The sequence below is a fragment of the Bemisia tabaci genome, chromosome 3 (assembly GCF_918797505.1).
Source record: "Bemisia tabaci chromosome 3, PGI_BMITA_v3".
Lineage (NCBI taxonomy): Eukaryota > Metazoa > Arthropoda > Insecta > Hemiptera > Aleyrodidae > Bemisia > Bemisia tabaci.
In genome coordinates, this window is record NC_092795.1 from 42183527 (window position 1) to 42207888 (window position 24362).

Below are 24362 nucleotides of genomic sequence, written 5' to 3' on the forward strand. Positions count from 1 at the left end.
TCATTATATCTTTTCAGATCAAATCGAATTTTGCGAGCATTTTACATTCCTTTTCTCTGGAATAGCAACGAATTTGGATCCTACAATCTACTAGCATCCAAAAAGAAGTTTCAGTCCAAAGCTCATTCTTTCAGCTACAGGAAGAAGAATGGATAACTTGCAACCAAACACTCAGGTATGAAAATTAATCATCGGGAATTGTACATTGAATATGTTAAGCTCTATGTGCGGAATGCAGATGTAATTTCTATCATCAACTGCCTGCATAACTTATTTTTACAAGTTAAGTTTCAGTACTTGTTAAGGGGCAGTATTTTTAAGTTAGCACAAGGAACAATCCTCTTTCCAAGTTTAAATGGCCTATGACTTCGATCTTATTGCTATTCACATACCCATAGCTCCGTATCATAGCATTTGATAGTTTTAGGTTCACTTTCAAACCTACATACCCCTCAAAGGCAATGGCAAGTGGAAATCGACATGAAGCATGCTTAGAGAACTAAGTCATTTTATGCAATTCGGGCATTGGACTCAAATGTTGGAAAATGATAAATATTACCATAAATACGTAAGATAAAACATGATACAGCAGAAAGAGGCAATATACTTATTAAAACATAATGCGGTAGAAATCGGATCATGGTCATAGTAGATTGCCATAGGTATAGTTAGGGATTACCTATTATTGTTGCCTCGACCCTCTATGTTATAGCTGCTGGAGGGGCTCGCAGGGTAGTCGCGCCCTCTTACGTTTTAGCTGCGGGAGGGGCCTGTACGGTAGTTGCGCTGTGCCCGCACAATGTTCAATTATCTTCTTCAAATTTAACTTTAATTCATGCAAATTTTCAATTTCAATGCGATTTCATTTTCAATGTGGCCTCAACATGGTCCTCATTCAAACAACCTTCCAGCCATAAAAGATCATACTGTTTGGTCGTAGTAGTTATGATGGTTTCCCTAATATTTCTGACATAGGGTCGTTTCTTTAGGAAATCTTCAACAAAATGGAAGCAAGAACCAACACAAGTACTTAATTTCTCTGTGGGATAAACTAAACTACGCTTGGACTTATTATACTCCTTTTGGCTGATCCAGGAATGAGAAGCGCTGATAGGCCTTACATTATAATCTGTCTTTAACGGTGGCTTACAATCTAAGCATTTAACTTTCCTGAGGATAGATCTGGCTATGCTACCTGCAATGTATACAACTGTGTCAGCCTCACCTCCACCTTTGAGAACAGCTGCTTCCATCTCTTTCTCTGTCTTGCCACTCATTGGTACTAAACTGTCTAAAACTTCGCTTAAATTCTCAATGGGTTCAGCCTCAGCTTCTAGAAATGTTTGCAAGTTCGCCAAAAGTTTGGCTTCATCAGCTTCACAGTTCATACCTCGCGTTAAAAATGCAAAATTATTAATTATGATCGTTTTCAATGCAGCCGCAAATTGGGGGCAAGTCGGTCTACTATTACCTCCACAGTTAGCTCGAACGAGACCAAACAAGTTCTCAATCGGATCTTGGTTGAGACGCTTAGGATCTGAGTAGAAAAATCCTACATTTCTCAAATCCAACCAAAAATACTTGGAACAGCTGCTTCCATCTCTTTCTCTGTCTTGCCACTCATTGGTACTAAACTGTCTAAAACTTCGTGTACATTCTCATTGGGTTCAGCCTCAGCTTCTAGAAATGTTTGCAGGTTCGCCGAAAGTTTGGCTTCATCAGCTTCACAGTTCATACCTCGCGTTAAAAATGCAAAATTATTAATTATGATCGTTTTCAATGCAGCCGCAAATTGGGGGCAAGTCGGTCTACTATTACCTCCACAGTTAGCTCGAACGAGACCAAACTAGTTCGCAATCGGATCTTGGTTGAGACGCTTAGGATCTGAGTAGAAAAATCCTACATTTCTCAAATCCAACCAAAAATACTTGGAACAGCTGCTTCCATCTCTTTCTCTGTCTTGCCACTCATTGGTACTAAACTGTCTAAAACTTCGTGTACATTCTCAATGGGTTCAGCCTCAGCTTCTAGAAATGTTTGCAGGTTATCCAAAAGTTTGGCTTCATCAGCTTCACAGTGCATACCTCGCGTTAAAAATGCAAAATGATTAATTATGATCGTTTTCAATGCAGCCGCAAATTGGGGGCAAGTCGGTCTACTGTTACCTCCACAGATAGCTCGAACGAGACCAAACAAGTTCTCAATCGGATCTTGGTTGAGACGCTTACGATCTGAGTAGAAAAATCCTACATTTCTCAAATCCAACCAAAAATACTTAATTGCTTTAAATGTAGTAACCCAGCTAGGTATGTGCAGAGGAGGAGCCTCTTTGCCGGTGTACTTCCAGGTTCTGACGAAGCGCATACTTTTCTCATAAGATGCAATGTAAGGGCTCTTTTCATCTATTCATGTGCGCAGCACTTTCCCCTTGTAAGGTATCATACCTCGACCATTGACTGAATCAAACATGTCATCCACGCTCTTGGTGGGGTAGGCAGTGAAAATGGCACTGGGGTCGTCCTTTAGAACGCCTAGAATGAAACAAATCAGAGGAATTGTATCAATGGAAAGCTATGATACACGTCCATAATTTACATACATTAAGAATTCACTACATTAGGAATTCATCGATAGAATAAAATGCCTCATGGAGGAGCTGCTTAAGACTCCGTAGAAAAGATGCAAAGTCTGCATTTTTGCACAAAAGCTGAAGTACATGACTATGAAGTAAAATTAGTTTTGGATAAAGTATGATTGGTAGTTAGACTAGAGGGATAAAAACTGTAAAATCAACAATGGAAAGAGAACTGACAACAAGTAACGTACGAAAAATAAATTAGTTAAGTCAAACGGAGAATAGGATTAATAAGGTAAGATGAGTAGTCAGAGAGATAATAAAAATAAGAAAGAGACATGGCAAAAAGTGCAAAAAAAAACTAACTATAAAACATGAAATAATGTAATCTATTTTACAAGCTACTTCTGTCTTTAAAAATTGGGATGATCTCTTGCCAACAAAGACAGAGGAGAACAGTGCCCTTTAGATAGAGGGTGCTTCAACTAAATTTTGCGGAAGTCAGATGTGCAAAGCTCCTGTGGCTTCCTGCGCTTTACACGTCTGGTCTCCCCTGCCCAGTCCAGGAGCTGAATTGCTTCTGGATTGGGGTGAGATTCCAGACGCTCTCCATACCTTCCGTTCATACGGGAGATGAAAACATCCAAACTTTCTATCCCGAGTTTCGATCGTCTATCCTTGTTTCTTGTGTACCACGGTGCATTAGCAATTTTGTCTTAAAACTTGGTTTTGAACTGTTTCCATCTATCGTATGTTCGAATTGGCGGTGCAGGCCCAGAACTGACAGGCATTTGCCCAGATTGGCCTTATCATAGTTTTATATAACAAAAGTTTACTATGAAGACTGAGTTTAGATTTGTTTCCAGTTTACCAATACATTTTAATTAATTTAAGTTCAATTCGTTTTTTCTTTCGGTTGATGAGTTCACTGAAGTTTAATTTTGAGTCTATGATAAGGCCGAGGTAACGGGCTGCTTTGGACTGAGGAATTGATTGTCCATTTAGCACCAACGGAATAATGACATAGTTCCTAAAAGTGAAAACCACATTCTCAGATTTAGTATTATAGCCTCAATTATATTTATACCTCAATTTTTGGGTTATATGAGTTTTTAAATGAGTTTCACAGTGATTACTTCGAAGTTTAGAGCCAAGTTCCAAAATAAATTGATTAAACAGCATTGGAATTCGGGAGCACCAGTTCATCTTCTGAGTCTGATAAATCTAAGCGTACGGCTGTATGTTTCACACGATTTTTTTCCTGCTGCTTTGTTTTAGAATCTTCCTTCTGTTGAAAACAGATAAAACATAAATTAGAGGATATTATATGAGACGGTGGGTATGATAATACGGTCAAACAGAAAATATTTTTTAGTAACACTTCGTTCGGCAATACCCATCTTTCGAACCTTGTGACGATTTCAATTTTGTGCATCAAGAGAGATGAACAAGCTGAGCTTTCAATACAGCTTTTATTAAGAAAAATTTAGGGTTGAAAAGCAAAGCAGACAAAAATTCATGCTTACAACCTGTATAACGTGCTCAGCTCTCGAGCCAAGCAGCTGAACACGTAGGGGATGGTCGCAGATGGGGGCGTCCACCAGAAAGGGTAAATCTAGAAAAGGGGGGTGATCGAGAGGGGATGTAAGAGCCCTTTCACTCTAAATGAATAGTCACCTACCTCGAGAATGTATCCTAGTATCCTAGGGAAAGGAGGAACACATAAACCAGGGAGTGGCCACTCTTGTATTGGGGTGTAATATACAACGATATAATAATAAGTGCCACACAGGCTACAACTACTAAAACTAGATCTTACAAAACCACACAGGTACACACAGATAACAAACTCACACAGAACAACTCTAACAACTAGGGGTCACTTCGCTGCCGGTAGGGACCGGGGGACGTACCGCATTCGGGCTACTCAACAGGGAAGGCACCACGGAAAGGGCGCAGGATACGACAAGGCCGAGGTTTCCGGGTGGAGCACACGGGCAAGGAGGCAAACGCGACTAACTTCAGGAGGCTTCAGCGGGATCCTCGTGGGTCCCTAGGCTTGCGAACTTAGCGTCATTTCCCACGGTTCGCTCGCCAAAAACCTCCTGACTATGCATGTAACATCCGTCGTAGGCTCCGAAATCCAGGAAAGAGGACTGGCTGTCGCCGTTTCGTGGGTTTCGGAGCCCGACGCCCGAGGTAGAGATGTACGAAATTGAGAGATTCCTCGGGCTATCTGACAACGGCCGTGTCTGGCGATGTCACCACGCGAGTGTCCACCGGAAACCTCTCTGCTGCATCATGAAAAACCTCGTGGTTCGACTGATTTTCCGGGAGCGACGCCAGCCCAATGCTTTCAAGACGCGGCGGCAACAGTAGTCTGGTCAAAACTGAAATTCGATGACGTCAACGGAAAAATCGAGGAATTGAGGGACAAAATGGGTAAAAAAACTGAATATCTAGAGCGAGTGATAATACAAAATGATCAAAAACAAATACAATCTTTCACGGCAATCTTAAGAGAACTAAGACATGTGACGGGACTGATGACACTGTTGGGTATTTAACTTTAATCTTAAGTCATTTTTGTAATAATTGTCTTTTTAGCATAAGTCATCGAATGTTGTGTCGTTGCCCCCTCTTTTTCTCATCGCACTCTTTCTAAAAGGAATGAATGGGCCTTTCTCTTTCTCTTTCAACTGAAATGAATAGCCTTCTGCACGCTTCCCCTTGTCTTGAATCACATGTCGCTCTCCTTCTCGCTCCTCTCTCGCGTATGTATGTGTCTATCTCTCTCTAATTCGGGGTTCTCATAACCATTAAATCTCCATGCTCTGATCGCCTGTGTGTCAACTGTCCTAGCACCTCCCGCAGTCCGAACAATCATCATTGCCTCGTCTACCAACATCTGGGTCTCGGGTGATCTGTCAGTTCCGTCTACTTGAGAGAGTGTTGAATTTCCATAGGTTATAGCTATCTGTCTAGCTATGGTGAAGGGCACTTTTAGGGTGTTATGATGAAATTCTCTGACATGTTCGTCAGGTAGGATTAATTTGATCCAGTCAGCAAGAGGCCCCACAGAAATGTATTTCTTATATGCTCTTAAAATCAAGGGCAATGACTTTGCCATTGTATTCCAACAAAATAGCTCTGGGTTCAATACCAAGAGCCATTGGCTGATGTTTGCGAAGTTAGTTAACTCCGCCCCTCTGAGCAGCGTGAGCACAGTTTTGCACGTTGTTCCTAACATGCCAGGCTTACTCGATAGAGCCCATATCTCGATAAATAACCGCCTTCTTATTAGCCATCGAGACTTCACTTCAGAGTAGAAGTTTGCTGCAAAATTTTGCGACGGTTGGTAATCAAATAATGTTGGGTCGGTTACAGAGAATCCCAGAGGTACGGCGAACGAGTTGTTGCGTGCCTCAATCCATGCTCGGTAATTTTGGTCATTCAACCTCTTTCCAATTAATGTCAACAAGATTCCTGAATTGTAGATGCAATAATAAGGAGAAATTTTATCATAATCAGATAGATCGGTAATATCAACATCTAACTCGTGTATTCCGATGAACTCTTCCACAGATACATCCACCAAATCTAAGATCTCCTGTTTTAGTATCGCTCTAATATCGGAGTAGAGCTGTAAATCAATACATCCTAATAGTGCTATACCAACACAAAAGCTGGTAAGATGTCCTGTCTCATCGACATCGTTGACTGGTCCACTGAGCGACACGAAAAAAATCCTTATATCGTAAATAATCAATCAATAATTAAAATCAATATCCAAAGCTTATCACGAAAGTGAGCTATGGATAAAAGGGATAACCTTTAAAAAAAAAAAGAGAAAGAAAATAAATCGAAAAATATAAACAAGAGGACCGTGTGTATTAACACAAAACATAACACACAATTTTTCACACTGGGCCAATTTTTTTTTTTTTCTCTCATCGAAGATCAGGGCTCCCACGCAAAAGCAGGTAAACTGCCTCGTGACAGCCCGCGTCCGGTGGGCCGAGACGGCGGCTGAGACATTCCGTAGGCACGGGCCAAAACCCGGGGGTCCCGGCTAGAGGCGGAAACGACAAAGGGGGGCGGCGGATTCGCGCTGGACTCCCCTGGCCTGGCCTGGACGACTGGATCAGACGGTGGTAGAGGCCATACAGTGGTCGGTTTCCGCAACGGGACCAAGAGGTGATAACCAATAGGCTCTGCTCCACTGGTAGCAACAACAATGATATATTCACAATTAGGACAGGAAACACACTTAGGAGGAACGAAGGGCTCTGCTCCACTGGGAGCAACAACAATGAGATGCCTGCAACTGAGACAGGTAACTTCCAGGGAGCTCTCGCATGCCTCACAGCAGCAATTTAGACAGATATTGGTGCTTTTGAGACCAGATTTCCGGCACCCGCAGCCTTTTGTGCAGCCGCAAAATATTGAGTTGAGCACTTTCTCCAGTGCTTACCCTAGGGACATATGGACAGGAGCAAGTTGGGCCCCCTCTAAGCGCCAACCCCAGTCTTGAGGAGGTAATTAATTAACCACTCCTTTATCAGCAGTTTGGTGGAACTCTTGAACTCGAACCGGGGGAGTAAAAGTCCATTTTTCAGCCAGCAGATTGTATGGCTCTACCATGTATTGCAGCAATTGGTCGCCCAGCCACAGTTGTACTTGGTGGAAAGCCCGGAAACTATGGAACTTGGCCGCATCTTCCGAGTGCGGCAATGACTCCAGGCGGTTCTTCTTTCCTGTTAATGAATTTTTTTGAATAAACGAAAACGAAGTTAGTCTAATGAGTCATTTTGTTTCTTCGCACCATATGGACGTAACAGAATTTTGCTACCGGACTCAGAGATGGAGTTGGACGTTGAACCTTTATCTTCAAAACGACCTGCGAAATCTTGAATGTCTTCATTTTTTTCTATTAAATTGCGGAGTGCCATCTTGCCCTTTCCAAAAATTGCCGAGTTAGTATCACATCCGGGAAATGCATGTAAAAATAGTATGTGATCTTTTAGTATCGGGCGGGCGATTAGGCTTTTCGAAGCGTAAATTTTTGTTTCAACGTTTTGTCTACGAGGTTTTGGAAGAAATATTTCCTTATTTTCTGGAGAGAGCGCAGTTAAAATTACTAAAAGATCGATGTCTTCTCCAACAATTGCACAATTTCGGCTTGGAGCCTTCAGAAGCTCAAAAAAAAGGCGTTAAAATGGCGTGGCGTAATATAAATTAAATTGGCGTGGCGTAATGTAAGTTATTGAATTGGCGTGGCGTCTTGGAGGCGTTCTGACATCTCACCGGGAGATGTCAGAGTCAAATTGCAGGTCCTCCTCTGGGTCACCGAGCCACAACCGCTCCGTATCGACGTCCCAGTGAAGGAGGTCATCCAAATCTGGGAACCGGTTTGGAGCGGGGGAGGTTTCCTCAGAAGAGGAGCTGTATCGAGACAATCCCCTGGCCCTCCCGACAGTCTGTCTAGCTCTCAAGCGGCCCTCGGTAAGGCGTGGCGTTTCCTCACCTTGAATCGGCTGAGGCAAGGCTATGGAAGTAGAGGCTGCTATTGAGGTGGTAGAGGGTGCTGTTGAGGTGGTAGAGGATGCTATTGAGACAGGGACTGCCGTTGTTGAGGAAGAGGCCGTTGTTGCGGAAGAGGCCGTTGTTGAAGAAGAGACCGCTGACGAGGCTGCGTCCATGAAGGCTGGTCTTCCGGGACTGGTAGATGGAGGACATTGAATATCCCCATAGGTTGAACATCTTGCGGGAATCCCGCCAGGTCCCTCGTGCAACAAGGTATTATGCCTCCTTCCACACTTCGGCGCCGCGCAGCGCTTGGGAGAGTTGCAGAAACTCAATGAATGAGTAGAGAGACAATTCGGACAACGCCCCCGCTGGCGCTGCGCGACCCGGCGCTGAGACGGAGATAGGCGCAACAGTGCTTCACACAACATTATTGTGTGTGATGCATCGCACCCCACACACCACTGGATAGAAGATACCCGCCTCCGCGGCGTGGAGCCGGAGACGGTAATCCCGCGGAGGGAACGCAGGATGAAGTCTTCAACCCCCAAGAATCCACGACCGTACCCTCGAACCGGAATAACTGGCCGAGGCACGAGGACCTCACCACCGCACCTCCGCAGCCAACGTTTGCATATGAAACACGCTGGTGCGTTCCTACTGCAGCTACGTTCGTTATCTTTTCGATCGTTCAACAAACCGTTGGGGCCAAACAAAACAGAAAGAATCATGTATTCACGACATATACATGACCGTATCTTTGGCACCTCCGGCATTGGGGCTGCCATTGCGATGACCTTGGAGTTTCAACTTTAATCCTCTGATTTAGAATACCCACTAAATTGAATACTTCCCTCACTGTCTCTGTTTTTTCAAGATCAACGAATACTACGGGTATTGGGACCAGGATTTTTTTTTGTTACTGTGGATCCTTCTACTTGCTCGTTAATAGCCTTTGCCCGTAACCTACAAACCAACAACAACGATTTATACATTTTTAAAATAATAATGTAAATAAAAATAAACAAACGAAAACAAATTACGGGGGGGATTAATGCTAATCGAAACCGATGAATCAGTGAAATACATCATATTAGTAGAAAATAAAAGGAAGAAAAATCAAGACCTCAACGAGCCAAGCGAAAATAAATAGTAAACACGGGAGAGGGGGGGGGGGGTTAGAAAGAACACTTGCTCTCTGTAATGACTGATCTCTCTAAAAAAAGAAAATAATTATAAAATAATTAAAATTAATAATAACACATATACGTATAATATCTAATTAACTTTATCATCCATTGTAGTAATCGTCGCTTTCGTCATCCGAATCGTCTTCGGAAAAAGGAACAAGCATTCAGGAAGTCAGAAGGTCCTTTCAAGTCCTCAATATGACGCCCACAACCGAGGAACCATAAAATTGCCATCGTATGAGCATGTGGGCTGAGCCAGCTAGAATGTGGTGGCCTGTCTTGTTAATACGGGATTTTTGGCATCATGTCGCGTTTTAGAGGGTGTTTGCGAACACGTAGCCTAGTGAGCGGACTGAAAACACTCACGCCCCGCTAAAACAGCGTCGTTATATTGGGAGAGCAAAGTTCGGTGTTAAAGAACAAATATAAGAGTGTTGCTGAAATAGACAGAACTTTTATTCACGGACCGGATAGTGACAGAACAAGATGATGGACTTATAAATTAAACGAGATTTTAGATGTTAAGCCGACTTGCGGTAGAGCGTACAGGAATTGACATATCATCACGCTAAGATGTAAAAAACCGAAGTGAAGTTAGAGTTGTTGAAGACGAGCTCTCACGGTCTTAGCTACGTAAGATTTAGGCTGCATTGCATCAGCCATCCTGTGCATTGATAAAAAAGATATTAAAGAAATGTGATCATGCGTCTGATTGTATTCAAGCATTGGCTTAAGGCCTTAAAATGCTTGGTTTGCAGAAACTAAGAGAGAGACACAAGAAATGGGAGAGAAAGGGATAGAGGAAATATTCTGTCTCGGGTGAATTTGTTAGAGGCGTTGCGTAACACGCGACATCCCCCCGGGTTGAAGAAAATTGCGACCTCGCAATGTCTTCGGGAGACGCAGGATAGAAGATCGAGGAAGAGAGAGAGAGAGAGAGAGAGAGAAAAAAAAAAGAAAAAAAAGGTGTGAGCTAACAATCAGAACATGGGTAGGCTGGTGTCATGCAGACTGTACAAAAGAAAAGAAGATACTGTATCTGTATCTGATAGAGATGACAATAATAATCAGATGTATCATGGCATTGCGTTGAAAGCGCCGATGTTTGACATCGGGTATTGGTAAAGTGCAAGGCGGGTGTAGTCATCAATGTCATCGTCCGGCCGTGAGTAGATTGGAGTGATAACAATAAGTGCATAAAGTGAACATGACACAGGGTGATCCAATAAATCTATAACAACAATAGAAAAAGAAAAAGGATCAGGTATGATGCAAGTGGTTAAGTGCAGCAAGCTGATGAATGAGATTAAATCATAGATTATCAGAGGCTGTTATAAACTTAGTTATTGAAAAATGAATGAAGCTTCGCAAATAGGAGTAAATTTTTGGAACGTGAGTCTGAAAATCTGTAATGAGACTTACCAAAAAAAGTGAAGTATTAAATTGTTGAAGTAAAAGGCGGAAGTTTGCGGTTTTTCAATTGACCTAACTCCGTATTCACTTGTCTCTTGTGTTTGGCAAGATTTTTACACCAAAGTATTAAAAAGTAAGCAAATCTTCCCAAAAATAGCATAAAGAGAAGGAAATTTTGGATAAAGTCTTGTGAAAACTGGAAAATATGGTATTCGTTATATGAATCTTTGAAATTCGAAGTTACGTCGTTTGAAGCGAATCCCATTTTAGCACAAATGAAATGTAGCACGAGTACAGGAGAGAGAAAGTTCGCAATGGATTAAGTCTGAAAAGCAACTAATGTTAGCAGAATTCAGAAACACGAAACAAAAATTTAATATGACGGAAAAGGAAATGAATATGATGGTGATTTCGTAGAAATCGAATCGATAAGTTTGCTGAATGCAGCGCGTATGAAATTAATCATTGGTTTCCGTAAGATCTTGCTGGATAAGGTTTTAATCGCGAACATATAGACAATTTTTCGATATTTGTGTAACATAAATATCGGCGTAATTTCTAATGTTTGGATGCGGTTCCTCGCGGACTCTGTAACAATAAAACATATCATCAGATTCTTTCGATATAATCTTATATGGTCCTTTGTATAGGGGATCTAACTTGGAATTTCTCTTTGTTAGAGTTACCATAACTTGGTCTCCAGGTTTAAATGAAATTTTCGTAATGGATGCATCATGACGTGTCTTGTCTTTGTTTTGACTGTCAGCTAGAATAGTAGGAATGGTTTTGCGTAAATCTGTTAAGAATTCAATATGTTCCAGAAGGGATTTATCTTGAGTTAGAGGGGGTAAAATTGCGGAAAGGGAAGTGTTCGGATTGTAACCATATAGCAAATAAAATGGTGAAAACTTAAGAGATTCATTTACCGAAGAATTATAAGTGAAAGTAATCCATGGCAACAAAGTACTCCAGTTTTTACGTGAATCATTTAGATAATGTCTAAGAATGGACATAAAAGTTTGGTTAAAACGTTCTACTAATCCTTGTGATTGAGGATGATAAGCAGCAGAATGCTGTCTCTCTATTTGCAAAGACTTGCAGAGGGAGTCCATTAACTGGTTGTTAAAGTGTGTTCCTCTATCTGAGCTGATTTTGTGTACAAAACCATGCTATGGAATTAATTTAGTCAATAAAAAGGTAGCAACAGTATTGGCATCAGTAGATTTCGCGGCGCACGTAACTGCGAAGCGCGTCAATGTGTCCATTGCAACTAAAACATGAGTAAAACCATTTGAAGTGGAGAGAGGTCCTTTAAAATCTAAAATGATATGAGTAAATGGGCGGCCAGTTAGTGGTGGGGCAATAGGATGTAGTTCGCCGTATTTCGAAATACGCGGCTTATTTGTAGCGCAGGATAAACATTTTTGAATATGTGATACAAGATCTCCTCGCATATTCGGCCAGAAATATTTATGTTTTATTTTATCATACGATTTTTTAAAAGAAAGGTGGCCTCCTCCATCGAAAAGATTATCATGTGCAGAATTAATCACTTTTCCACGCCACTTGGCGTGGTCACAACTGGAGATGCGAGAAACAAAGGTGATATATTCTGAATATAATACTTCAGGGTGGGGGGGGGGGATGAATAAAGTCAGATTATAGTTACATATACGCATGAACTTTATTAAGATCCGGAGAAGTGGATGGGAGGGAGGGGGGTGGGCGAGGCAATACTTCGCAGGGTGGGGTTCTTCGTAAAACGTATTACGTAAACGTAATGTTATAAATAATTTTACAAATTAAATTTGACAAAAAACACAAAAAATACACCGAATACTTCAGAGTTTACGGGTCGTCACACAAGAAATGGGAGAGAAAGGGATAGAAGAAATATTCTGTCTCGGGTGAATTTGTTAGAGGCGTTGCGTAACACGCGACATGGCCCTAAAAAGGGCCGTTTTCAAAATGGAGGAGCAAGGTGCTCGAGAGGTGGCGAGTCGGAGCTAGAGCGTGTAGCGTCAGAGAGGACCTGAAAAGGAATGGATGATCGGAGCTCGCGGCCGCACATATTTATATGTGCGGGAGCGCGGGAAAGCATGACGGGCTTCGCTCTCATTGGTTGAAGACGATGGTGCCGGGCACAAGGGGCTTCGCTCTGATTGGCTGGTGGCGATGGCGCCACACAGCCCCCCAACCAGTGGCGGAGACACTCAGAGACGAAGGCGGCGGAAGAGTGCTTGCGGCGGTTCCAGTCCTCCCATTTTTTTCTCGAAACATCAGGTCCACGAACGATCTGTAAACAAACTTGGATCTAGCTTCGAGGGGAACTTCGTCCCTGTACCGTAGAAATGTCTCCTCAGACATCAATGTCGAAGTAAAACACTTGATGGCTGCTTCTTCGATGGGCTCGATGCTGACTGTTAACTTCCAGCCGCGGCAGCGGCAAGGGCAGTCGCTGCGGGTGCAGCGGACTGCGGGGCCGGGACAGGAGGTTGAACACAGGTTGCAGGCTGAGCAGAGTTGAGGTGATACAGCGGCAGGGAACAAGAATCGGCGTACCAGAGGTGGTGTTTGGATAGAAAACGGGAGCGGCGTCAGGTGCTTAAATTCTGTTAGGATTTCGAACTTGCCACCGGCGTTCCAGGGTAGTTTCCAAGATAGCGTCTTCAACATGTTTGCGTTCCTGTGGACAGAAAAACGGGTATGGGCGCAGAGGACGAGTTGATTTGGAGACGATGGTGCCGGGCACAAGGGGCTTCGCTCTGATGGCGATGGCGCCACAAGCACATGCACCCACCGTCCGAGCATCATTTTTACAAGTGCAGTAATACGCAATAACTGACTGAGTTACCGGTCGGTCCTCATCAACTAAGATAAAAATGTTGTAGTATTTTTCTGATTTATGGCGCGATAGTAATTTGCACTTAATGAAAAGTGGATTCGACACCTGGAGTCCGTATTTGGCGAAATCTGGCGTAAGCTGATCTTTACACATCAAAAATGCATATTTGCCGGCATCAAAATGGTCTGCTGTATTCGATCGTGCCAGACACAATTGATATGTGCCAGAAAATTTCCGGAACTGTTCGACGGTCCATTTTGGAAAATTTGAGAACTGATCAGAGGTCAAAGTCTCAAAATTTTTAGTCCGTCGTGTAAGGGACTCGTCTGTTACGAGTTTCTGCAACAAATTCGGCTCATTGAGCTTCTGAAGGGCCGAGGGGGGATGGGTCCTCACCCTGGGTGTTGTTTCTAGTGCTTGGGGTCCTTCCGACATCAGTGTTGGCTCGTTGTATTCCGGGGAACAAGCCAGTCAGATCTTGTTGAAGTTGTGGCCGTCCATTTTGTGCTGGAATTATATTGTCCGGATTAATCAGCACTGGTCCATTATTCGGATTTTGAGGGTCAACAAACCAATCGCATCCGGGGATAGGGTTGTGATCATAAAAGTAGATGCGTGCCTCAGGAGGTGTTGTAGCATCATTCAACTGGGTCACGATTTGCCTCAGCGTTCCAAGGGTAACAAGATATGGATTTGGAGCAATTCCAATTGCCTCCCAATCGCCTTGTACCTGGCAGATGGCTCTTGGTTGTTCTTATCTCTTCATTTCAGGACTTACCGAACCCAAAATCTTCTTCTGCCACGTCGTTTCCATACAAACTCCCAATACGCCGCAAGTACCACAAATGTCCATGTTAACCAAATCACCTCATCATCCATTTTTTAAGGACACAATTTTTAATTCAAATCAACTTTAACATATATCGAGTCATTTTAACAAAATCAAAGACGGCATAATATCATTTATCACACAGCCAATTTTAAAAAAAAAAACACCAAAACCTAACCTAGAAACCACGATGTTTACAAATTCAAATTGGAGAACACTCATTGGTCCAATAATAAAAATTGATTTGCCGCCTTTTTTATTTGCAAGCAACGTGTGAACATGTCTGAAAATGGGATCGGGCGTCAACACTCAACGATGCACTGATGACTTCCATTTTCGCCTCCCATTTGCTACGTGGGCAGACGGCATTTTCCGTTTCGTTTTCTTTCTGGAAATCGTTGCCGCTGTCACTTTCTCTTTGATTCTTGTCGCCGACATCCTACGCAATTTTTGAATAATATAAATACTCAATTACATTCCAATTATACATTTAGTGTAAGGGTTTCAGATGCATCCTAAATACAAACTTGTTTCGTCGGGACATTTGTAGAAGGGCGACGATTTCGGCCTCGCTACTTCTTCATTATCGCCATCACTGTATACATACAGCTGAAAAAAGCGTTGTGAATAGCACCAGCAATCTTCAAGTCCGTGAACAAGTGCACGTATGTTTGTGCAGATACGGTGCTTTTGAAGAGGCCGAAGCGTTTAAGGCTACTGTTGGTAGCTTCAACCACACACCGTTGCTTGGTACAAATGCGGTTCTCGTTAGCTTCGATAGTAGATAGTTGACTGTCACTTCGGTTGAGACACGGTATTGAAACGGAAAATTTAAGGGCTTCCAATTCTGCTTTGACCCGCTCGAAACCACGATCAAGGATAAAAATGTCACCGGGCTTATAAAAATCTTTAAAAGAAGGCAAGGTCATAACACTTTTCAAAATATCGGCATCTGAAACTGATCCTGCCCATAGTGTTTCAGGGCCTAAAATATCGACAATGTAGCCGTCTGTTGTAGTTACAATCATTGGCTTGCAGTAATTACGCTTTTTTTACCATGATTTTTGCGATCATTCATTGACAGAATGATTTCGGATCGGATGTTTTCAGCAGTTCCAGCTCTTTTCTCTGAAAAGATGAAATTGCAAAGAATCAGATGTATTTTAAATTATATAATCTTGCCCTGCTTAATTTTTGCTGACCAAAATTACAAAGTAAAATCGAGATATGCTGTAAAAACACGATATTTTCAAAAGGATTCAAATTTGTGGAACTTCATTTTACATTGCGAGACATATCTCTTCCAATGGCTTCAACTAACAAAATGAGATATCCTTGAATATGCTCTTCGTGGCAACACAGGCAATAAAATGCACTGATTCCAACAGTTTTGGGGGCCATTTATTCTAGGGAGGCTCCAGTCATAGAGATTTCATGGGGACGAATTACCATTCAAAGCTATTTTAAAAGGTGTAATGCGGAAAACGCAAAAATATCGTTTTCCTTAATGAGAGGATTTCTGCAAACGCAAGTCACGCTTGTTGAATTCCGTATTTTTTTTTTTTTTTTTTTTTTTTTTTTTTTGAATTCAAATAGCCCTCAAGGGCTACTCCCATTCAGTTCCAACAACCGTCCCTAATTTCCCTAACCTACTTTACAATCCAAATTCCTTCCATCTATAACACTTGGGCAACAATTCTCCATCACCCCAATTTGTTTCTTGAAACTTTAACATTTCCCTAACTACCGTTTTCTTAAAACCATTAAGATCCAATTGTTCCCAATTATGGCAACCGAACAACACATAGTCCCTCATACCTTTGAAGAAAATCATTTTATCAACTACATTATCCTCACCGTACTTGACCTCCACCTTTCTACCTACCTTCCTGACCATTATTTCTAAAACATCCCTGTCTAACAATTTTATCATCCCTTTCCTCATCTTATATAGAATTACAAATATCCTAGCTTTAATTAGTAATTCTATACATAACAAAAAAATTTTTTTCATCCCTGTCGCTAACCTTATTCTCCAAAACTACAACCTTTTCCTCCAGTTTATTTAACCTTCCCTTTAGACTATCATCATCGCAACACGCGTCACAAACCCAATATAGTTAGTTAATTTTATTTAACGACGATCAGCATCTAGGCTATTTACGTCGGGGACTAGGCAATTTTAAATTTTTAAATTTAGTTTCTTGAAGAGTTTTAAAATTTCTGTTACTACCATTGGACTATCTGAACACAAAGGGTGCATATTAAGAGGGAGGGAACTTCGAATTTTGATACGTGTGGCATAGGTTTTAGGGCAAGAAAGTAAAATATGGTCGATTGTAAGGGGGGAGCGTTGACAAAGAGAGCATAAAGGAACTGGAGATTTTGAAATTAAATGAGAATGAGAGAAAAAAGTATGGCCGATTCGCAGTCTCGCAATTTGGACTTCGCAGGTGCGGTGTTTGTTGAAGGAGGTGTTATCATATGGCTTAGGTCTTCTTTGAAGTAAGTTTTTGTCGTTGTTCATCCAGTAGTCTTCCCAGGAATCATTGATGTGAGACTGGAGCGCTTTTTTCAAATCTTGTGGAGGAACGAAATGTGTGTGTAGAGGGGGACTATTTGGATTACAACAAGATTTGGCAATAATATCCGCTGTTTCATTACCGATGATTCCCGAATGTCCCGGGATCCAAGCCATAATGATGTTATGTGGTGAATTTTGGAGTTGAGCAGAAATGTCAAAGAGAAGAGGGTTATCTCGTTGATTTTCTATGGCTGTAAGACCAGAGAGGGAGTCGGACATTAGCAAAAATTTTTGAGGATGCGAGAAAGTTATCGTTTTAGTGTACTTGACGGCTTCCAGAATTGCATGTTGTCCACTAGCATGGGAAGAGTGTTGGCAGGTAGTTCAACGACATATTTAATGTCGCCAACTTGAACACTTCCAAGTTGGTTAATGGCTGTGGCAACACAGGTAAAGTTTTGTTGCTGACCTAAGATTAAACTCAGGTTTTGTTCCTCGATGGTTAAGTCCATCTGTTGTCTTGAATGTAGTGGCGTAGACTTGAATCGACGACACATGATGATTTTGGCTCCAAACTGTGCCAAGGAAGCTCGATACATGGAAAATACCGTAACCGTTGGAGGAGGTGCTTTGATTAACTGCGCCCTCTTGAACGCTTCCAACGTAAGAAGTCCGATGCCACGCGAAGTAATCGGAAGCTCAGTTGCTTTACTCACTGTAGATATCTGAAGGGAATTGAATAATTTGTCTACGTCAGGAGTCAAATACAAAGACTTGTCGAGCTGCTTCATTTTCTTTGCGAGAAAGGCTTCGTTCTTCTTCGCTCTAAACTTATCTTGATGGTTCTGCTTAGAGCCTTTTCCTTGTCGTTTGGATGAATGACCTTTAGAGGTCGTAGGTAGTTGGTGTACAGATTTTTCTTCGTTATTACTCATGATGAGGATTGGAAGTTTCGTCAGATCAACGAAAATCAAAAAAACCCAATATATGTTGCACTTGAAAGGATATATATATATATATGTGTGTGTTGCACAAATATATATTTATTTTTATTTATTTATTACCTCTTCAAAGCACATACATTTTGATTATAATATTTGTAACATAAGAAAGAAAGAAAAACTGACAGAGAATAAAGTTACAGTATTACATCCGAGCCTAGGTACATACAGGTTTCGTGCCAATACAAATAAAATTACAAGATTACATATGACGGTGAAAAACAAGAGAAGAATTCATTTATTTAATTACTAGGTGCTCATGCTGGCTTGAGGCGACCCGGCTCTGCCGTATGGCAATTCTACGGGTGGGAAAAATATATATATGGATGCACAAATATAACCCTCTTACATGCGATGAACCTAATATTGCCACCAAAATTCTGAAACTCTTCACCTCTCTTAATTTAAAAATCTAAATTTTCGTTTATACTCCTATATATTTTCAAAATTACCTGTAAAGACGTTAATAGCCTAAGTCGCTGAATGTCTCAAAATTATAATAACTAACTAACTATATATGCATATATCAGCGACCTCGCAGCTTTGTAAGCTACGTTCGATACTTGAGGTGATGCTACTGCATCGCGTACGGAGAAGGCCGGGTAGTGCTGACCGATTGTGAGGGGCCGTTCTCCTAGAAGGCAAAAGTTTGCCGTAAGTTGTGTCTCAGAATCCAAAGGTCGAATATTGTCAAATTCGGGGACATTCCCTTCAATCTTGATTCTCTGTGAATAAGCAAGGATAGCTTCATCATGGCCACGGTCACATATCCTCATTTGATTCTGGTCGTTTGAGACCAGTTGAGCCTTAGTCCCCTCGGTTTCGAAGTCAACAGCTTTCAAGTAGTATTTGGGACGCAAACCAGCTAATGCGTAAGATTTTCCCTTAATGGCCTCGACATCATCATTTAAGTCGTTAAAAGTGAAGTTAGCTGGTATTATTTCATTCGGATTTAACAAAAGTGGATTCTGTGGAGCATTGTCCCATTGACAACCAGGAATTGGATTATTTTGGTAGAATCTGATTCTTTCTGCTACCGGTGTGGCAGCCAAGCTCAACGCCTCAACTGTTTGGCGAAGATTGGTAGCAGTAATATTTTCGGGTCGTGGTACAAATCTTTCACCGCCTGCTAGTGATGTTGCCCAATATATGTTGCACATTTATGAAGGGGAAAAATAATGTTCCCACTCATAGTTGAAATAATTCGGTCTCAAACGGCTCATGCGTTTAAACGCCCGCACGAGTCACGCCTGTTGCGGAGTTCATAATTGAAGGGGGGAAAGTTCAGTCGCGGTCTTGACCGATTGTGTGATTTCAAACATAGGCGGTTCTAGACCTCCGTGCTTGCGGGTGCCAAGAGTCTTACAATTAGAACCAGTTTGCTGGCGCGTGAGCGGTGGGTCAGGGGGGACACCTCCCCCCCCCCCCCAAGACAATTTTGAAAATTGAATCTCTCACGGACGCTATTTTGACATATTTTTAACTTAAATATTGTAATCTTTAGGAGATGAATTTCACGGGTTTTATATCGGGGTTTTCTATGTTTTTCCCCCAATTATTTCGATTTTTAGAAAATGAAAAGTTAGGAAATGACTCGAAATTTTTTTGAAGTAAACTGTGAAGGAAATAAAGGTTGTTTAATTTAAGAAGAAGATTTGAATATCGATTGAATTTGTATATTCTCAAATATGTACATTATCTCAAGGGCACAAGTGTATAATGGCTGGTCCCTGTGCCAGGTTGTCAGATTGATTACTGCATATTTACATATTTACAACACGCCCCCTCAATAATTAATCTAGATCAACAGTTTTTCTTTTCAGTTTCATTTCGTGATCCAAAAGTCTAGTTTTAACGAAAGAGAGAGTTAAATTGTCTTCGGAAAATGTCTCGATAGCAGTGCTGATTGAATCGTAATTTGCTGGCAGAGAGGTTGAAAGTTGAGCAACTTTGTCAGCTTCCTCCAGTTTTGCACCGGCTGCTTGCAATTCTGATAAAAGTTCGTCAAACACTGTAAAATGCGACATTAGTTTGTCACCCGCGTTAAATTTCAGAAATAGGAGCTTTTTGCGTCGAGTTATCTGTGCCGCGATGCTCTTTCTTTCGTAGATCGCATCTAGGGCGTTGAAGATTTCACTCGCGGATTTTTCTGGGGATGCAAAATGAAGGTGGGAATCACCCGAGTATTCAATCATTAAGCTTTTAGCCTGGCGATTTTTGGTGACCCAACTGTCGGGTAACTCATTGTGTACTGCTTCATCGATTACACACAAAAAATCAAGTTTGGTCCGAACAGCGCGCCTGCTGATCTTCCATATATTACATTTCTCACCCTCGAGGAGTTCAATGTTTTTCTTCTTACTCTTCGTAGTATCCATTTTATTTACACGTCAAATATCGACACAATTTAATACACACAAGTTCATACAAGTCTTAATAAACACTTTGCTTATCTTCCGTTTACGCGGACACGATCGCGGATATTTGCTCGTATCGCGTAAGCTGGGCTTCATTACCTAAAGGAAATCAAGGTTATTTAATTTAAGAAGAATACTTGAATATCGATCGAATATGAGTTCTTTATTTTACAGCAACAGATAATACGCTACGGACAGGTCGAGAAACTGACTGAAAAGTCAAGAGAGGGGATGGTCCACGCAGACGCAGACGCATGATGCGAGGGAGAAACGAAGCTAAAAAATCGTAAAATTATCTCAAGGGTGCAAGTGCATAAGGGCTGGTCCCTGTGCTAGATTGTCATATTGATTATTGGATTTTCACATATTTACAAAAAATTGCTCGTATAACATAGAAAGTTCTTACAAAAGTAGAAAAATAAATATTGAGCAATGTTAAAATAATGATTATAAGACATAGCATTGCTCAACCTTTTTTGGAGTATCGTGGATCTAATTGTTGTTTTAACGATATTAACAATTTTGAAAAACTTCGGTCCATGAGCAACTAGTTACTGGTATACACCCAAACTTTTTCAAAACCGTGGCTAAATTCCTGTATGTATTTTCTCTATCACTCTGACTCAGCCATTTTAAAAACTCAGTAAGTTTTTTAGGCGGAAAACTTGCATTGCTCTTTGCATGCCCTCTTAGCAAGTGGATTTCAGCCTCAAGCGTGCTTCCGTTGACTTTAAACGTGTCAGCTAAAATTATGGCATCTTTTTGAGGTAGCTGCAGCGACAAAGCACAGGGGAGAATTTCATGAGCCACCACACGACCCGCCTTTCATTATTACACTTCATCTAGCGTTGAAAGTTCACTAATTACCGCACACGACCAGTGTGTAATTTTAAAAGTCGGAAATAAGTAAAAAAAAAAAAAAAAAAATATACGATTTACGAGTTCCTCCGCCAAGGAGCTCTCTCCGCAAGAAATCGTTCACTACCCGCCCGTCGGGAGCGCCGCGGCGTGCTCCTAGCGCCAAACACGCACTGACGCCTACAAACCTAAGGGGCTACTTCACGCATAGCGCAATGCTTGAAGTATCCCCTTAGGTTTGTAGGCGTCAGTGCGCGTTTCGCGCTGGTAGCACGCCGCGCCGCAGCGTGCCATAAACTTGCCCACAATTAAAGGGTCAGGGCGTCAGAATGTAGGCAATTTTACATCTAATTCAAAAATAGCGACTCCAAAAACATCCGTCACGAAATTTGCGGGATCTCTCAGTCATTATCCGACTTATTTCTTCCTATTCTTGAGTTTTGGGTGAACAGACCTTCTCGAAGCTTACCGCATTCAGCATGTTTTCACAATCAGCCTCACCTTTTGAGCAGGCAATGCTTGACCGATTTCCACTTGCCTCAATCAGTGGCGTGGCGTGCTTTGCGATTTATCGATTGATCTGCCATTTAAACCTATGAAAAAGTATCGATAAACAGGATGTTCGCAGCGAACACCTTAATAATCGATTCTTTACCGTAGCTTTATCTGGAGAACTATTATCAATCGATCATTCACGCCTCACCACTGGTTTCAATGCCACTGATTCACTTATGAAAATTATTTTCATGATGTAACCTGTACACAGTATTCTTGAAGGAAGGGAAAGGTTTAAAGTGCCTGAAAGATTAGGGTATGTGAGATCTTATCCGCCCGACAAAGATACTTTTGAGGGATTAAACATTGTCAATGAAATGTAATAAAAAAACTGTTAATAATTGGCATGCTTCATTACCAGTTCTCTTAACACAATAATATGACCCTGAAAAGTTGAAAGTACTTAGCTGAGCAAAAGCCTGAAGTTAATACCTGTTTCCATATTACTTTTTATTTTATTGTGCATAAGTAGCTCCAAAAGTTCTAAAAATAAGCTCATGTACAATGCTATCTGTCAGTGCTCTTGACACATGTGATTATCATTAAATTTATTAGTTATATTGGTTTTGTAAATATAATTTCACTTGTGATGTTTTAATGTAGGACTGATCTCTCCAGTTTTTCTGGATTTTCTAGCAGGTATGTATTGCAATTAAAGTTACTTAAAATTAATTTATCCGTGATCTGTAATATCTTAATTCGGAGATTCCGTTTACTTATCATTTTACACCATTACAATCGTTAACAGTGCTCAATTGATTGCTCAGACTATTTCGAACTTCATCATTCATTCTTCATTCTGATAGTATAATGGTGGATAAGAATAATTTTACCACTTTCCCTAAATCAAATTTTGATTTATGTGTAGGGGTGTTTTAAAAACTCTGTCAGTAAGAAGAAACTTTTCCACTTGTTAAAAGGCCTTTTATATGTTTGTGCATCATAATATCTTTAAGGCTGGGAGGCAATTCAACCATTTTAGAGAGAGCACGCATTTTCAAATTAAAAATGCGTCCTCCTCAAATTACACTTTTCGTTTTATACGCGCTTTAAACCAAGTAAGCCCTCGATTGATGAGGTGGAAGCACTGATTACTTCTTAAGTCGATTTTTAAATTATATTTTTTATCTAGTCAATATTAATGAAAGTAGGTTTAATGTACATTCTAAACTTCCGTTAAACATTTGATTGTTTGTATAATATCAATTTTGTAGTCCCTCTACGCACTGAATCAGAAGAGGAGGGATTTATCAATGTGAATTTGTATATAAACATCGAACACTTGAATGTCAGGTAATGATACTAGTTTGTGGCATTGTTCTATTCGGTGGCTTTTTGAATGAAGTGTAACGCTCAATAACATTTACATTGTTTGGAGAGAGGAGACAAAATCAGGGCATCAGTCTACATCAGGCAACATCCTAGATAATTCTCAATGTGTTATGAACCCGGAATTTTACGAATCACGATGCATACTCTAGCCCAAAGTGTTTTTAAGACGCTATTGTTTTTGTATTTCAATGTTTAGACATTCCTTTTATTGATCTCAGGGCACACCGCGAGAGCAATAGTATGAAATTATTTCCCAAAGACGTACAAAATCTATTTGCGTGCAATTCTGGGCATGTTGGCTTATCAGCAAGGCCTTCATCACGTACCCCTATAACCTCTGAGAAGCCTTCTGCTTATCTTTAAAGTTTGGCCCAGCAATTTCAAACAAGCTTTTGAGAGGAAAAACAAAATCGATGCCTTGTAGCACTAAAAATTAAATCCTCTTATCGTTGACCTTCTTGCCAATTCTTAATACATTTTATTCATGGTGTGTTGAAAAATAAATTAACTCTACTGTTAAGCTGAAATTTGTTGGGCGAGAGCTGTAGATTTTAGTTTTATTGAAATGAAATAAACACTTTTTCTTTAAATATCTTTAAAATTATTTCCCTTCCTTTAATAATGACACTCGATGAAGTATCACTGAAAATAAGAGTTCGATGAATCCGAAATAGTTAGGATCATATGTAACCAGGTTTTGTTCGGTACACACAACCGAATTATTCGGTCTGCTCAACCATACTGTTCGGTCCGCTGAACAGAACTATAACAAATTCTTATAGTTCGGTTCAGCGGACCGAACAGTGCGGTTGAGCAGACCGAATAATTTGGTTGTGCACCGAACAAAACCTGGCTCCATATGCTCCCAACTAGTTCGGACTCACTTTTTCGGATTCATTTTTTTTTTCAGTGTACCACTGCGTTTAGTCACAACTGCTACCACACATTTTTCAAGTATGAATGAGAATCGATTCGATCCTTTAATTTGGAAGCTCTTCGAAAGACCTTCCCCTAACGCGAGCGGAGCTTCCCTTTCTCCATTGTATGTGCTTCACTTCCTTTCCAATTTCAGCGCATAAACAACAGATTCGACTGGAAGCGCAAATAAAACGAGTGAATTGTCTATTTGAAAACCTCACATATACATTACTTCATAAGCTTTAATATAACCAGTAAAACGATGCTTTGAAGCTATTCATAGTTATCATCTATCTGAAGTTCGCCTCCAATTCTGCCGTGCTAAGGAAGAACGTCGCATTAACTTTCGAGGGTTGTCAAATTTGTCTTAATTAAACAC

General features: G+C 41.0%; 1 protein-coding gene and 1 pseudogene across 4 annotated transcripts in view; one reads left to right on the forward strand and one right to left on the reverse strand.

Annotated features, from left to right (window-relative positions):
- Positions 1-23655, forward strand: part of Alg9 (alpha-1,2-mannosyltransferase Alg9) — a 37108-nt gene extending 13453 nt beyond the window's left edge. Inside the window, exons 13-14 of one of the 4 annotated variants that reach the window (XM_072298394.1) lie at positions 18-175; positions 22337-23655. In XM_072298394.1, the coding sequence (XP_072154495.1) occupies positions 18-156 (139 nt within the window). In that variant the 3' untranslated portion in view covers positions 157-175; positions 22337-23655. Of the gene's footprint in view, positions 1-17; positions 509-989; positions 1030-7194; positions 7378-22336 lie in introns of those variants that run through there. The other 3 variants (XM_072298395.1, XM_072298396.1, XM_072298397.1) reach the window with 3 other exon arrangements.
- On the reverse strand, positions 707-4111 carry LOC109039437 (uncharacterized; annotated as a pseudogene).
- Positions 23656-24362: the final 707 nt, after the last annotated feature.